The following is a 14,235-nucleotide window of genomic DNA, read 5'->3' on the forward strand; positions in this document are numbered from 1 at the left end:
TATAGAGAGATGTTTATAAGCAAAGGAATTGACTTTCTTGAAGTTGAGTTGACAGACAAGTGAGACAGTGGTATCAAAGTGCTAATTTACATATTTCTCTTGGAAGGGAACAAAGAAAATCAATTTTCTTAAGAAATGGATGTAGTGGTACAGCTCTGTTTAGGTGCATTTCACTGTAGTTTGATCTAATAATGTATTTTAGGATGTTTCTGAAATACTTTTTATATTGCTAATTGAAGTTTAGGATTCAAAGAATTAATTACCAAACCAAAGATGGAAAATGATGTTGGTAGCTAGTACATTTTCCAGTGTAAATACATTCTATTGATGTACTTTTTACAACATAAACATTCATTGAGAAAGTGAATTGTGATAAACAGCAAAATAATTTGGGTAAATTAATGTTGCTCGGGAAATTGCTTTCTTACCAACTCTTGTTGACACAATTTTTGCTAAGATTCTATCTATGCTCTTTGTCCCTCTTGTTCTCAAAAGGCTTTAAGATGACCTGTAGCAACACATAAGTCAGCAAGGTGAAAAACTTAGAAATAGGTGAAGATAGACAAAAAGGAAAGTAAGGTAAAGCCAGGGTTGGTTTATTTGTTTGGTGGGTTTTTTTTTTTTTGAGACAGAATCTCTCTTTGTTGCCTGGGTTAGAGTGCAGTGGTGTCAGCCTAGCTCACAGCAGCCTCAGACTCGTGGGCTCAAGTGATCCTCGTGCCTCAGCCTCCTGAGTAGCTGGGACTACAGGCATGAGCCACCACTCCCAACTAATTTTTTCTGTTTTTAGTTGTCTGGCTAATTTCTTTCTATTTTTAGTAGAGATGGGGTCTCGCTCTTGCTGAGGCTGGTCTCAAACTCCTGACCTCCAGCGATCCTCCAGCCTTGGTCTCCCAGAGTGCTGGGATTACAGGTGTGAGCCACCATGCCCAGCCAAAGCCCCAGGTTCTTAACAATGGTGTTATTGATGTTTTGGGCTGGGTAATTCTTCGTTGTGGGTGGCTGTTCTGTGCATTGTAGGCTATTTAGTAGCATTCCCGATAGCAACCCCCATCCCAAATTTTAACAAACAAAAATGGTTCCAAACATTGCCACATGTCCCTGGTTTGGGAGTGGGGGTGATGGGGGGGGGGGTGGCAAAAATTGCCAGACATTGAGAACCACTGATTTAGAAGGTAAGGTGAAATCTGGACAAAGGTTAGTACAGCATGTGGGTCCATGAGGTCTCAATTAGAGATGGGACTTGCCACGCTTGTTGGCGATGGGCTGCAAGCTTTGCCTGGGGATTTCTAGCCCCTGAAGTAGGTAGAGAAACATGACTAGTTAAGTGGTTCACGGGATTCCCAGGATGAAAATAGACTATAACCCAGCAGAAGCACAACTAATTCCAGTGCGGGAGAACTGAAAGGATTTTCTCCAGGTGTGTGTCTCCCTAACTCCAATGAAACTCCCAGTGGGCAGGGATTTTTGACTGTTTTGTTTATTGCCTTGTTGCCCAGTGCTGTGCCCAGAGTGATGCCAGGCACACAGCTGCTTAATAAATCTCTATAAAAAGAGATGAGTCTTGACAAGGAGGGCACTGGGTAATAGAGGCCCACTTCCTTGCATGTTTATAGAGCAGAGTGCCAGGATTTATGGGGCCGTTTCTCACATTATCATTAAATGGAAGAATGCATTCTGGGTGGCATGATCCAAAATGAATGCCAGCAAAATCAATCAATAGGCCCCAGTATGTTGTGCTCAGGATTGTAGCTCTCTCGGTGATCTGACTCAATCTATGGTTAGATTTTAGGATGCCAGGGAAGCGGCCTTGCATATTCTTCAGGCAGTGCAGAGAATAATAGTGTTTTTGTTTTCTATGTTCTCTGCTGTAGAGAAGGAGGTAAGAGGGCCTGAGAGGTGCCACTCGGAGGCTCCAGGTAAGTGGAGAACCACAGGCTGTACCAGTCACCAGGCTGAGGGAGGGGACACTTGGGCTAACCCCAGGATGGTGGTGACAGTTACGGGTGTTACTGGTTATTGAGTGCGTATCTGTGCCAGCTTTTCACACATCTCTGTGCATCCTCTCCACCTCCGAGGTCCGTACTTCAGAGAGAAGTAGCTTGCCCAGCGCCTGGCCTTGGGATCCTGTCCCTGATAGCTCAAATGGGGACAGGCTCCTCACCACTGTGCCGCTCTGCCGTAGCGTGGGCGACCACGCCCAGGGTTCTATGCTCCAGAGCACAGGCATTACAGCCTGAAATAATTTTAAAGCAGTTTTGATTAAATTCTCACTTTAGCTACAAAAATGAAAAACAAACCAAAACCTCGGTAAAATTGCAATCAGTTTAATTTCCTTGCAAAACATTTATGATCATGTACGCACAGAAATGTTTACCTGGATAACGAATGAGGTGACTTCGCATTTGGGAACAGTAATGATAACCACAGCAGACATTCACCGTTCCCCTCTGTGCGCCAGGAACTGTTTTACAGGCTTCATGTACGTGAACTCTTATTCCTCACTACCACCTCAGGAAATAGGAACTGTTGTTACTGACATTTTGTGGAGAGGAAACAGGCACAGAAATAAATATTTCAGTTAATATAGGAAGTATCGGCTCTAGTCTGAGATCCTAACCACTCTGGAATTAGTAGGAATCTAATAATGACTGTCTTAACCATAGGAGTCTGCTCTATCAGTTTTTAAAATATTGATTGTAGGCTTTGGTTTAAAAATAACTAAAATGCAATTTTGAAATACAGTAAAGTCATTTCAGGTTGCCAGTTTGATTCTTCATTGGGTGGTGAGGATGAGGAAAAGATAGAGCAGTTTATTAGGATTATAAGCATAGTTTATAGTTTTATATTTTTGTATCTTTGGTTTCTTTTAGAGTATTTAATATCAAGAAACAGAATAACTGAACAATGTCTCCATAATCTATGGTACTAATCAGCCTCTTTAAAGCATAAAGAGGACTTTACTGGGAAGCCCTCATTATGTATGCGGAAGACACTCGTGATCTCTTTGAACTAATGAACTTTGGCCTTAGGGCACATGCATTCTGGATGGGTCTTTAAAATGCATGTGCCACGTCTTGGGAATGAATGCAGAATTATAGACGACAGGAATGGGATAGGAAAAGGCTGGATTGTTAGGCAGGTGAATATGATAGCAGGGATACAGTTAAAAAGCAGAATAATTCATTATTTAGGAATCACTTTCAGAGGTAGCCGCATTCAAAAATTAGCATATTAGTTTGGTACATAGAAAAGATTCTTTGAAAAGATATGGTTTGCCTTAACCTAAAGATCTTTTTCATATACGAAGTTTGCAGTTTTGGCAAAATACTAGAAACTCACTATAGTGTTTCACCTTGAGTAACATTTAATATAATTTTTTTCTATTTTTTCAACAATAAAAGCCTTTTATAGCATGCGTTCTGTATTTTTTCCTGTCATATTTTTTTTTTTACTAAATGCCAGAGATTTGCAATTCATTTGTTCTTTGCTCAAATATTTAAAGGGTGCCTTTTATGTAGTTAGCACTATTCTAGAGATGGAACAGTGGACAAAACAGACTAGTACATAATTTCATGTAACATTTTAGCAGAGGAAGAACAGCAAGAGACAAACACAAAAGATCTCATATAGATGCTATGAAGAAAAATTGTAGAAAAGGGAGTAAAGTGGTGGGTGTGCTATTTTGCATAGGCAGTTATAGAGGGCTTCCTGGGAAGAGTGACATTTGAATAGAGACCCAGAGGGGGGAAGGGTAGCTAATACCTGGAAATTGTCACAGGTAGAAAAGGTAAATGTGAGGTCCTGGGTGGGAAGATGCCTGGGACATCAAAAGTCTGGCAAGAGACGAAGGTGGATTCAGTGGAGTGGCAGGAGCTGGGATCAGTGAGGTGGGAGTAGAGATAGTTGAGACCTTGTAGGCTACAGGGAACAAGGGTGGTAGCACTAGAAGTGGTGAAGTGATTGGATTCTTGGATATTTTACTATTTGGGAGGTTGAGCTAGAGAATTTGCTGGTTGGGTATGGAATGAGAGAAGGTTAGATTACCTGTAAGATTTGTGACCTCAATAGCTAGAAAAAAGGAGTTGCTATTTACTGAAATCAGAAAAATTCTTCTCTTTCTGTTTGTATGATCATTGTTAATATTTAGAAATTATGAATTAGAGAACTAATGTGCTCGGGCATGAAAGATGAGGTTGGAGAAAATCGTCAGGTAATAAGGTTGAAAGTTCAATGTTGATGATGTAATATGCCTTTTTAGAGATGGACAGATGACCTATATACTAGGGACTATAATCACAGAAAAAGAAACCTGTGGTTCGTGTTTGAAGATAGTGGTGGTGACCATGATGGCAGAGACACTAAACAAAATTAGATTGAGCCTCTCAAGTGATTTACCTTTACTTTTACTGTTTTTTAGATACATTTTTAATTGACAAAAATTATGTATATCATGTGCAATATGATGTCTTGAAATATGTATACTTAGTGGAGTGGCTAAATCTAGCTAGTTAACATGCATTACTTTTTTGCGGTAAGAACACTTAAAATCTACTTTCTTAGCGATTTTTCAGAATATAATATAAATACATTGTTATTAACTCTGTCCTTTTAATTCATCTTCATTGATGTGGCCAAAGCCACAATGTAATTGTGGTGGATTCTTCTGTTTTTCTCAGCCTGATGATTTGAAAAATAGCATACAATGGGCGGGGATGATAACTGTAGAAAATACAGGTGTAGAATTCTGGTGATCAGCACTTATACAGGACTGACAATTTTGGAAACCTTCCCCCAAGTCTGCATCAGACTTACCTTGGTTACATACCTTTTGTCCCTTAAGATGTTTCCATGTTTCCTGTGATGAACTGCTAGCAAGAGCACTGTACATCATTCACATGTAGGTGGTGTGCTATGCCCCATCTGTCTGAATTGTAAATTCAGTAATATGCAAACACACCTTTTCAAACTGTTCTGTGGCTTTTCAGGGAACTAAAGGAGGTTGTGAAAACTAACGTAGGAAGTTCTTAGCAAGTCCAGTCACTGTAAGTGAATATTTGCTATTGGTAAATTGAGGGAAGGATACATTTCTGGGGAGTTATGTTTCAGTCCAGGATACTTTGTGGCTAGCAGCATGCTAGGTGGCAAAGGGAGTAGGATCTGGCCCTCTAGGAGTCCACTGTCTGCTTGGGGTGGGAAATCAGAGTTTTGTAAAGCAAGTATAAAAAGCTAAGGCTTAGGTGACCTTGAATGTCAGTGAAAGTTTCAAGACAACCTCTGTCTTTAGTTAAACTCCTTGTAGTATGAAGACTTGGGGAGTTTGGAAAAGTTGGAAAACATTAAATTGAAATCATTTAAAGGACAATGTCCAAAGTGAGATGTTTGATGTCTACCATAAGCTCTAGGGTGTGATGAAATGTTTTTAAAGGGATCATGAGTGTTTGAATCAGGACAAAAAATGAAAAATTGCAGGGCAGCAGTAGACTATTTTGAGAAGCTTTGACTAATTGTAGAAAGAATAGTAGAGCCACTGACAACGGAGCAAATTTGGAAAAATGATCTATTTAGAGAGAGCCCTGTTGGGAGTGTGATTTGATGTGGTGAAGGAAATGGGATCTTGGAACATTCCACTATGCTTATAGGTTTTCTACTCACATTATGCTTGAAACGTTTGCAGCCCTCACAGTTCACTGCCTCAATTTTCCCAGACTTAAAAATAATACTCCTCTGTTGGGGTTGTGATTCTGATTAAAAACCCTGGCGTATGGACTAATAGCTTGTGGCTATATATATGTGATATGTGGCGAAATACATTTTTTTTTTTCTTTTCCCTACCTTTTCTCCTTGATTTCCTTCTCTTTCTTCCACATTTGTTTCATGTCTTTTATGACTTTGTTGGAAATATATAAGAAAATCACATAATTCCTATTTAGGAATTATCTTCATTCTTCTGCTTATGTTTCCACCCTCTGTTAATTTGTGATATAACAATCTTCCCCCAGAGTAATGAATTGTAATTCTACAAGCTGAAAAATTGAACTCCAGGTGAAAAATAAGTAGCAGAAGCTGATGAACCTTAAACAATAAATATTTGTATTTTATGCAGCTGCCACTAGTAATTAAGAGAAAATAAGTAGAACGGACCCTAAGTCGCTTGATTGCCTTGAGGGGTGGCCATTCATGCTTGGTGCGTTTGCTGAGGACTAATAACTATTACGGGACATTTTGCTGAATGTCTGTGGCATATTGCCACCTTGTGGCTGCAAGTTTTCCCTAAAAAAGAACAAAGTTATTTATTTATTTATTTATTTAGACAGAGTCTCGCTTTGTTGCCTGGGCTAGAGTGAGTGCCATGGTGTCAGCCTAGCTCACAGCAACCTCAAAGTCCTGGGCTTAAGCGATCCTACTGCCTCAGCATCCCGAGTAGTTGGGACTACAGGCATGCGCCACCATGCCCGGCTAAATTTTTCTATATATATATTTTTAGCTGTCCATACAATTTCTTTCTATTTTTAGTAGAGACGGGGTCTTGCTCTTGCTGGTCTCGAACTCCTGACCTTGAGCAATCCATCTGCCTCGGCCTCCCAGAGTGCTAGGATTACAGGCATGAGCCACTGCGTCCCACAAGAACAAATTTTTAATGCTAAATCGACATGATATAATCTTAGTTTACATTTTTCCTAGTATTTACACTTCACCTTGATCACAAAAGATTTGAGACACTGTATAAGAATATGTAGAATACAGGATAAGAGAATTTCAGAGAATATCCTTGTTCTTATAAGAGGTATGTTGAAGTACTTAGGGGCAAAGAGGCATGGTGTCTACAACTATCATTCACTGAGTTGCGTGCACATGTGTGTACAGAGGGAGCAAAAGCAGTGTGGCAAAAGGTTAACTCGCCATTGGTAAAGGGAATGTGGGTGTTCATTGTACTAGTCATACAACTTTTCCGTGGTTGCAAATTTTTTTCTGAAAATTTTCAAAGTAAGGAAAAAAAAAAAAATAAGGGCAAAAAATGGAGCCAAGCGGGAGGGAAAAATGATCTGACTACAGACAGACCAGTGATTGGATTTTGCATTTTCTAGTAGCTGATGTGTAACTGTTTATGTTTCCCTGGTTACAATTCATTGTCCATAAGATTTAAGGGCAAAATGTCTGAGGCCAGACAGAAATTTCCCCTTGGAGTTCCTCCTAGGTAGGACACTGATGTAATATACAGCAGCCTGAACAAATATGATCGGTCCAACTCCTTATTCAAAAGGATTTTTTTAAAATTTGCACTCAGGAATTCCTTTTCCCTGCTGATCTGGTTTTGAGCCTGGAGTGGATGGGCAGTTTAGTTCTTCAGGGGTCTCTCTCTGAGATACTAACTGGCAATGTGTTTGAGATGGTACTCATAGAGAAGTGTTGGAAACCAGCTATTTGGTGTTCCTAAGGAGCACAGTTGAGCTAGGGGGTAAGTTGACATCTCTTAACAGTTGAGCCAATGAGATCTGTTCTATCGACTAACTTGGGAGGGGCCACTCACACACAGGCAGGGCCTTTTTTTTTTTGGTGCATGTAGTGATTTTGAATATGCTGCCATGTATAGACAGACAAATGGATAACCTAGACTCCGAATTTCTTTTTTTATAAATACATCTGTGGTAGTCTTAAATTGAAAAAATTCAGACAGGTAGTCCACCTCTTTTCGCCATGAAAACAAAATAAGTCTCTGTAAAACATTCCTTAAAATACCTGGTTTTGAGCAGCAATGTTACCCAAGTCTTTTCTGTTCTTAAATTTCTAGAAAGTTGGACCTTTTATGTGGCAGTTGGGATTTTCATGAGTATCTGAATATATTTTTGCTGTTCTTTTTTGGTCCTTAATAACTATCTGGACCTATGTATATGCACATGAGTATTTTTGTCCTTAACTGTCTAGACACATATATATTCCTGCGTGCTTACTTGAAGGTGAACATTTCAGGAGGTATGGCACGATGCAAGTGTAAGAGGCTTTCTTGTAAAAGCAGAGCACATCTTGAAATAAGTGTTGTGACACAAGGGATTCTTTTATAGAAAGCTGTCTCTTGAAGTGACTTTGGTTTCTCTGGTTCTTGTGACAGGTTTTCCTTTAAAAAGCTATAAAGTGATGTAGGAATGTATTGATTTCCATTAACGGCTATGGTGCTTAGAAATTTCTCTCCTGTACATATATTTGTGAGCAATGTGTGAATTTTCTTTTGTAACCAACTCAAGAAGTGATCTATTGGCTTCTCTATAGTGCAATATTCTTCAATTTTGGGGCAAACCATAGCCTACAGAAATACATATTTTATATATAGTGACCCAGGACACACACAAACATGCATAACTGAATCAAAAATTTCATGAAACCATACCTTCTCTTTCTTCATTGGATTCTGATAATTTCTGTTCTGTTGCATTAAAAAATACTGTTCACAGTGTACTAAACTTGATTTCATGACCTACCAATGTGTTACAACCCATAGCTTGAAAAACACTGCTATTGAGATTTGCAGCAAGCCAGACTCTTGCAGATGGAAAACACAATAGTGAAGTCCTGAATTCTCTAATCTAGCCAAATTAAAAACAGTTAGGGAGAAAGGGGTTTGGAGAAGAGAAAGAAAGGAAGAAAGTGTGAGTGGATGGTATTTCCTTCTGGGTTGTGTTTCGTGTCCCCAGCAAATGATGCCATTCTTCTCTCTGCAGCTCGACCACATATTGTCCCCTCCACCCATGCCGTTTCGGAAATGCAGCAACCCAGATGTGGCTTCTGGCCCCGGAAAATCACTCAAGTATAAAAGACAGCTGAGTGAGGATGGCACACAGCTGCGGCGAGGGAGCCTGGGAGGAGCCCTGACTGGTGAGTCGAGGGTGGCTTGTATACGAGAAGGAATTGCCTTTCTCTTAATAGGGTCCTGAAGGGCCATTGAGTTCCACGTGTGACAATCAGCCTGCTTGAGAATGCACCTGCCTCTCTGCAGACCATGTGGTAAAATTGCATCCAATCCAGAAAGCAGTTAAATTGATTATTAGTAAACTTTACTGAAATACAATTTACATGCAAAAATTGTCCCCATTTTAAGGGCACATATGGATGGATTTTGGAAAATTTATACCCCAGTTTAACTACCCCCATGATCAGGATATAAAATGTTCCCTGTGTTCTTCCTAGTCAACTTGCCCTTCACCTCCACCCCGACTCCTAATCCGTGGCCCCAGGCAACCATAGATCTGCTTTCCTCACTATGGATTAGATTTATCTTAAGAGTTTTATATGAATGGAACCATCCAGTCCCTATTCTTTTGTTTCTGGCTGCTTCTGCTCAGTGTGATGTTTTTAAGATTCATCCATGTTGTGCATGTATCAGTAGCTAGCGTTTTATACCACTGTAGGGTGACTATAGTTAACAATAATATATAACATCAAATAACTACAAGGGTATTGAATGTTCCCAACACAAAGAAATGTTAAATCGTGGATAATGGATATACTGATTACATTGATCTGATCACTGTATGTATAGAAACATTACTATGTACCCTGTGAGCACACACTATTATTATTTGTCAATTACTAAAAAAAAAATAAAATTAAAAAAACCCCTGCAAAACTGTTTTCTAAAATTGTACTATTTTACATTCTCACCATAGATGAGTGATCTAATTACTCTGCATCCTTGCTAACCTGTGGTATTACCAGTCTTTAATTTTAGCCATTTTAATGGTACGTAGTCCTATCACATTATGGTTTTCATTTCTATTTCCTTGATGGCTAGATAATATGGAACACCTTTTCATGTGCTTACTGGACATTTATATATATTCTTTTGTGAAGTATCAGTTCAAATCTTTTACCACTTTTTAAATAGCATTGATTAAATCAGAAATTTTCAAATCTAGAAACCCCACAAATCATTTTTGTTGTCTTGCAAAATAGCCAAATTAAGATAAGTTAAAGCATGGCTTTTTCAAAAAATAACTTGCCATTTAAAAGTTCATGTTATTTAACTTTAAATCACTAACAGATTTCTGATGTTTCATCCAAGTGCTTTTGACTCTAGATATAAATGTTTTCAGAGTACTTTATTGTTTTTTTTAAACCCCAACAGAAAGTTTTCTCTTCCATATGACAGTCCTGTCTGCCAGTTCAAAATTGGCCTGGAAAATAAGTTGAATTACTCGCCTTTTTTTTTTTGGTTGAGAATTATGGATTTTGACTGTTTAGGGATGAAATTTCTGGGACTAGAAATGCTTTTGCCACATGATCAGTAGAGTCTGGAACATTTGACCCAGTGTGGTGCGCTGCTGGGATAGAGGGTGAAACTGACCTCCGGCCAAGGGGAAGAAATTCATCAAAAAATCGCTGCACTTCGCTGACTTTGAGGCAAATGTTTTCAGTTGAGTTTTACTGATGTTCTTCTAATGCTTTGTTCAGACATTTTTCTTTGTTTTCCTTTTATAGATGCAGTCTGTTTGCTTTTTTTAAGTGGGCGATCGTAAAGATTATTTATTCTAATTCATATAGGTAGGAAAACTAAATCTTAAAGACACTTACAGACCGTTAAATCTGGGCGTGGCTATATTGGGAAGGCGCCTGACAGCTCACAGTTAGGAAGCTGCCGAATGAGGGACAGAACCTCAGGATCTTGAATCCTGGCTTCTTGATATGCAAATGAGTGCCCCAAATCCTCGTCCTACATTGCACAACTGTGATGTGTGTTGCAGCCCTAACAGTCAGAAAATGAAGGCTTCTTTTCCTCAGGAAGAGAGTTGTGTTTTTCAAATGTCTGGGTTGTTGAAATGCAAAAGAAAGAGGAATCTATATATGTGTATAACATGCACATAATAAGAAAACAGCTTTGTAGACAATATAAACTAAAATTTCTAAAACCGTTAGCATCATGATGTTCTATCTTGGGGAAAAAAGTTAACAGTTTTCTTTTTCAGACTATGGAAATCAATTTGGAATAACATCTGAAAATTTTAAAAGCATTTTAGAGTGAACTTTCCTTGAAGAGGGAAAGGAAAATCAAACCATAATCCTAGAAAACATTCTTTCATTTAAAATTCACCTGGCAAGCTAGAGGCTGGAAGATTTCTTGAGGCCAGTTTGAGACCAGCCTGGGTAACATAGTAAGACACCTGTCTCTATAGAAAAAAAAAAACAAAAAAAAGAAATAAAGAAAATAGAATTAGCTAGATATGTGGCACAAGCCTATAGTCCCAGCTACTTGGGAGGCTGAGGCAGGGAGTATTGCTCGACCCCAGGAGTTTGAAGCTGCAATGAGCTATGATCATGTCACTCCAGTCCGGGTGACAGAGCAAGATGCCATCTCTAAAAAAAAATAAATAAATAAAATTAACTTGGAAAGCATTATGTTTGAGTACTGTATAGCACTTAATGAGTTTCTTATCCTAAAAGCCTCCTTAGCTTAGTGGGCAAGTCTGAAGGAATTCAGATTAAAGCCAATTTACATAAAGTATGGCTGTTTTGTGGGTAGCCTTGGTGTTTGGTAAATACTGCACCTAAATATTAATGCAACTTAAACTCTCCTATATACTCTAGATTTCATTTTTGTATTAATAATACCATCAGAAGAATGCCTATATAAAAATGGTATATGTTAAGATGGTGTCACATGCTATGACAAACCAACCAAAAGGTATCAGTGGCTTAACACAGTAGTAGTTCATTGCTTGCTCATGTAACTGTTCACAGTAAATGTTTTGGGTTAGTAGGCAGCTCTCTTGCCATGGTGATTCAGGGACCCACACTCCTTCTGTCTTCTGGTTTTGTTCTTAATGGCCTGGAGGTGCTCGGTTTCCAGTTGGCAGAAGTGGAAAGAAAGCGGAGAAACACTTTTGACTTCTTAAAAGTCCCAGCCTGGAAGAAACATACTCATTTCCATTCACATTCTCTTGGAAAGATCTAGACACATGGTCACAACTGAATGTGGGGTTGGTGTGTGAGCTGCCAGGAGACACAGGGTCCATGCCGGCCTGTGGCCTCAGAGTCCAACTTACACAAGAGGCAAGGGGAGCGTGGCACTTACCAAGTGAGGGAAGACTGGGAGAGAAATAGATCTTAATAAGAACACAGGATGTGATTAAGTCCGTTGTGAGTTGAGGATGTTAAATTTGAAATGCCTATGAAACATGCTAAATAGGTATGTCATGGGCTGTGGAATTATAGGGGCAGAAGGAAGCATATTCAGAGAAGGAAAGGTTGGCAAACTATATATTGCCTGCATCTGAGAGAGTAAGAAAGATGAGGACAGGAAAGCATCATTGGATGGGACAATATAGCCACTGGGTCATCTTGGGGAGAGTAGTGAGGTACACATAGAAGCTAGAGTGGCGTGGGTGAAGAGATAATGGTAATTTAGGAATTAGAGATGGCTTATGTGTTGATAGATGTGAGCGTTCTCCAGAGGCACAGAACCAACAGGAGATATATATATATATGAAAGGGAGTTTATTAGGGAGAATTGGCTCACACAATTGTAAAGGTGAAGTCCCATGGTAGTGGTCTGCCAGTGGGAGAATGAGAAAACTGGTAGCATGGCTCAGGTCAAGTCCAAGTCTGAGGCCCAAGGCCTGAGAGCCCTTGCTCTGGTGCAAATGCCAGAGTCTGAAGGGCAAAGAACCTGGAGTCTGATGTCCAAGGGCAGGAGGAGAAGAGGTGTCCTGCTCTGGAAGGGGGGTGCGGGGAGAGAGACGAAGGTTAGCAGGCTGTGAGTACCCACCTCCTTCAGCCTGCTCTGTTCTGGATTGTGCCTACCCACACTGAGGGCGGGGCTTCCTCTCCTAGTCCACACCCTCCCAGACACACCCCCCAAACAATGCTCACCAGCCCTTTAGACATCCTTCAGTCCAGTCAAGTTGACACTTGAAATTAACCAGCACAAAAGATAAAGGTATAGATGGCTCTTTTGAGAGGTGGTGCTGTGAAAGGGGCTAGAAACATGACGTGTGAGCTGGAAGGATGTGAGAGGTCAGAGCCATCCTAGTGCGTGAGACACAGCATGTTTGTAAGGTGTTGAGGATGGTTTGGATGAGAGATGGTAGCCAGCGAAGGTATTTGGAGGAATGGGGTCGGGTATCCAGAGCACACGTAAGAGAGTTGACGTTTTGTAGGTGGAGGGGCCGCTTCCTCCACTCCATCAGGAGGAAGAGGGAGAAGATAGAAGCCGAAGCAGATAGTTCAGGTACAATCCATCTCTACCATGGAATACTGCTCAGCAACAAAAAGAAACAGATTATTGATACACACAGCAAATTGGGTGAATCTCCAGAGAATTACGCTAAGTGATAAAAGAATCAATCCCAAGGTTATAGAGTTCCATTCATAGCTAACATTCTGGATATGATGGAATTATGGAAATGGAGAACTGATCCGTGGTTGCCAAAGGTGAGGTGGGAGAGGGAAGGTAGGCATGGCTAGAAAAGGGCAACATGTGAGGGACACTCGTGACGATGGAAATATGCTATACTGGACGGTGTGCGTGTCAGTCCCCGGGTTGTGTTGGTGCACTATAGTTTAAAACAGCAGCCCCCAGCCTTTTTGGCACCAGGGACCATTTTCATGGAGGACAATTTTTCCACAGACTGTGGGGGCGAGGATTGTTTCAAGATGATTCAAGTGCATTACATTTATTGTGCACTTTATTTCTATTATTACATTACAATATATAATGAAATAATCACACATCTCACCATAGTTTAAGATGTTACCATTAGGGGAAACTGAGTAAAGAGGAGAACCTGAGGTCTTTCTGTATTATTTCCCACAATTGCATCTATATCTACAATTATCTCAAAATAAGTTTAACTTTCAAAATGTCCCCTTTCCATATCACTGATTTTAATAAATTTGCTTTTTTAAGAAACAGGTTGTTTGATAGATTTGGTGTCTTTGCTTTTCTCAGTACATGGGGAGAGATGTGGGTGGGGTTCGGTGGGTTACGTAGGAGTTGAGAGAAGAAAGTATGAAATAGTTTTGAAGAATAGGGAGGGAGCTGTAAACATAGGATTCCTTGGAACCATTGATAGCCCATTTAAGGTCTGAGATCATGAATTGAAAGTGAAGCCTGTCTATGTGTTTGTGCAAAAGGTTGAGGCACCAGGGAATTTTACGTGCTGGGTGTTTCGGTTCCACAGAACATAGCAGAGAGGCCTGGACAAGGGTCACTCCATGAGAGGGGTGAGGAGGGTGGAGCTGAGT

At 40.0% G+C, this 14,235-nt stretch overlaps 1 protein-coding gene across 4 annotated transcripts in view; it reads left to right on the forward strand.

The window, feature by feature from the left end:
• MAST4 (microtubule associated serine/threonine kinase family member 4) overlaps positions 1-14,235 on the forward strand; it is a 510,487-nt gene that overhangs the window by 129,457 nt on the left and 366,795 nt on the right. For all 4 annotated transcript variants that reach the window (XM_069492549.1, XM_069492550.1, XM_069492551.1 and 1 more), the window contains exon 2: positions 8,718-8,871. In XM_069492549.1, the coding sequence (XP_069348650.1) occupies positions 8,718-8,871 (154 nt within the window). The remainder of the gene's footprint in view (positions 1-8,717; positions 8,872-14,235) is intronic.

The sequence above is a fragment of the Eulemur rufifrons genome, chromosome 17 (genome assembly GCF_041146395.1).
Source record: "Eulemur rufifrons isolate Redbay chromosome 17, OSU_ERuf_1, whole genome shotgun sequence".
Classification (NCBI taxonomy): Eukaryota; Metazoa; Chordata; class Mammalia; order Primates; family Lemuridae; genus Eulemur; species Eulemur rufifrons.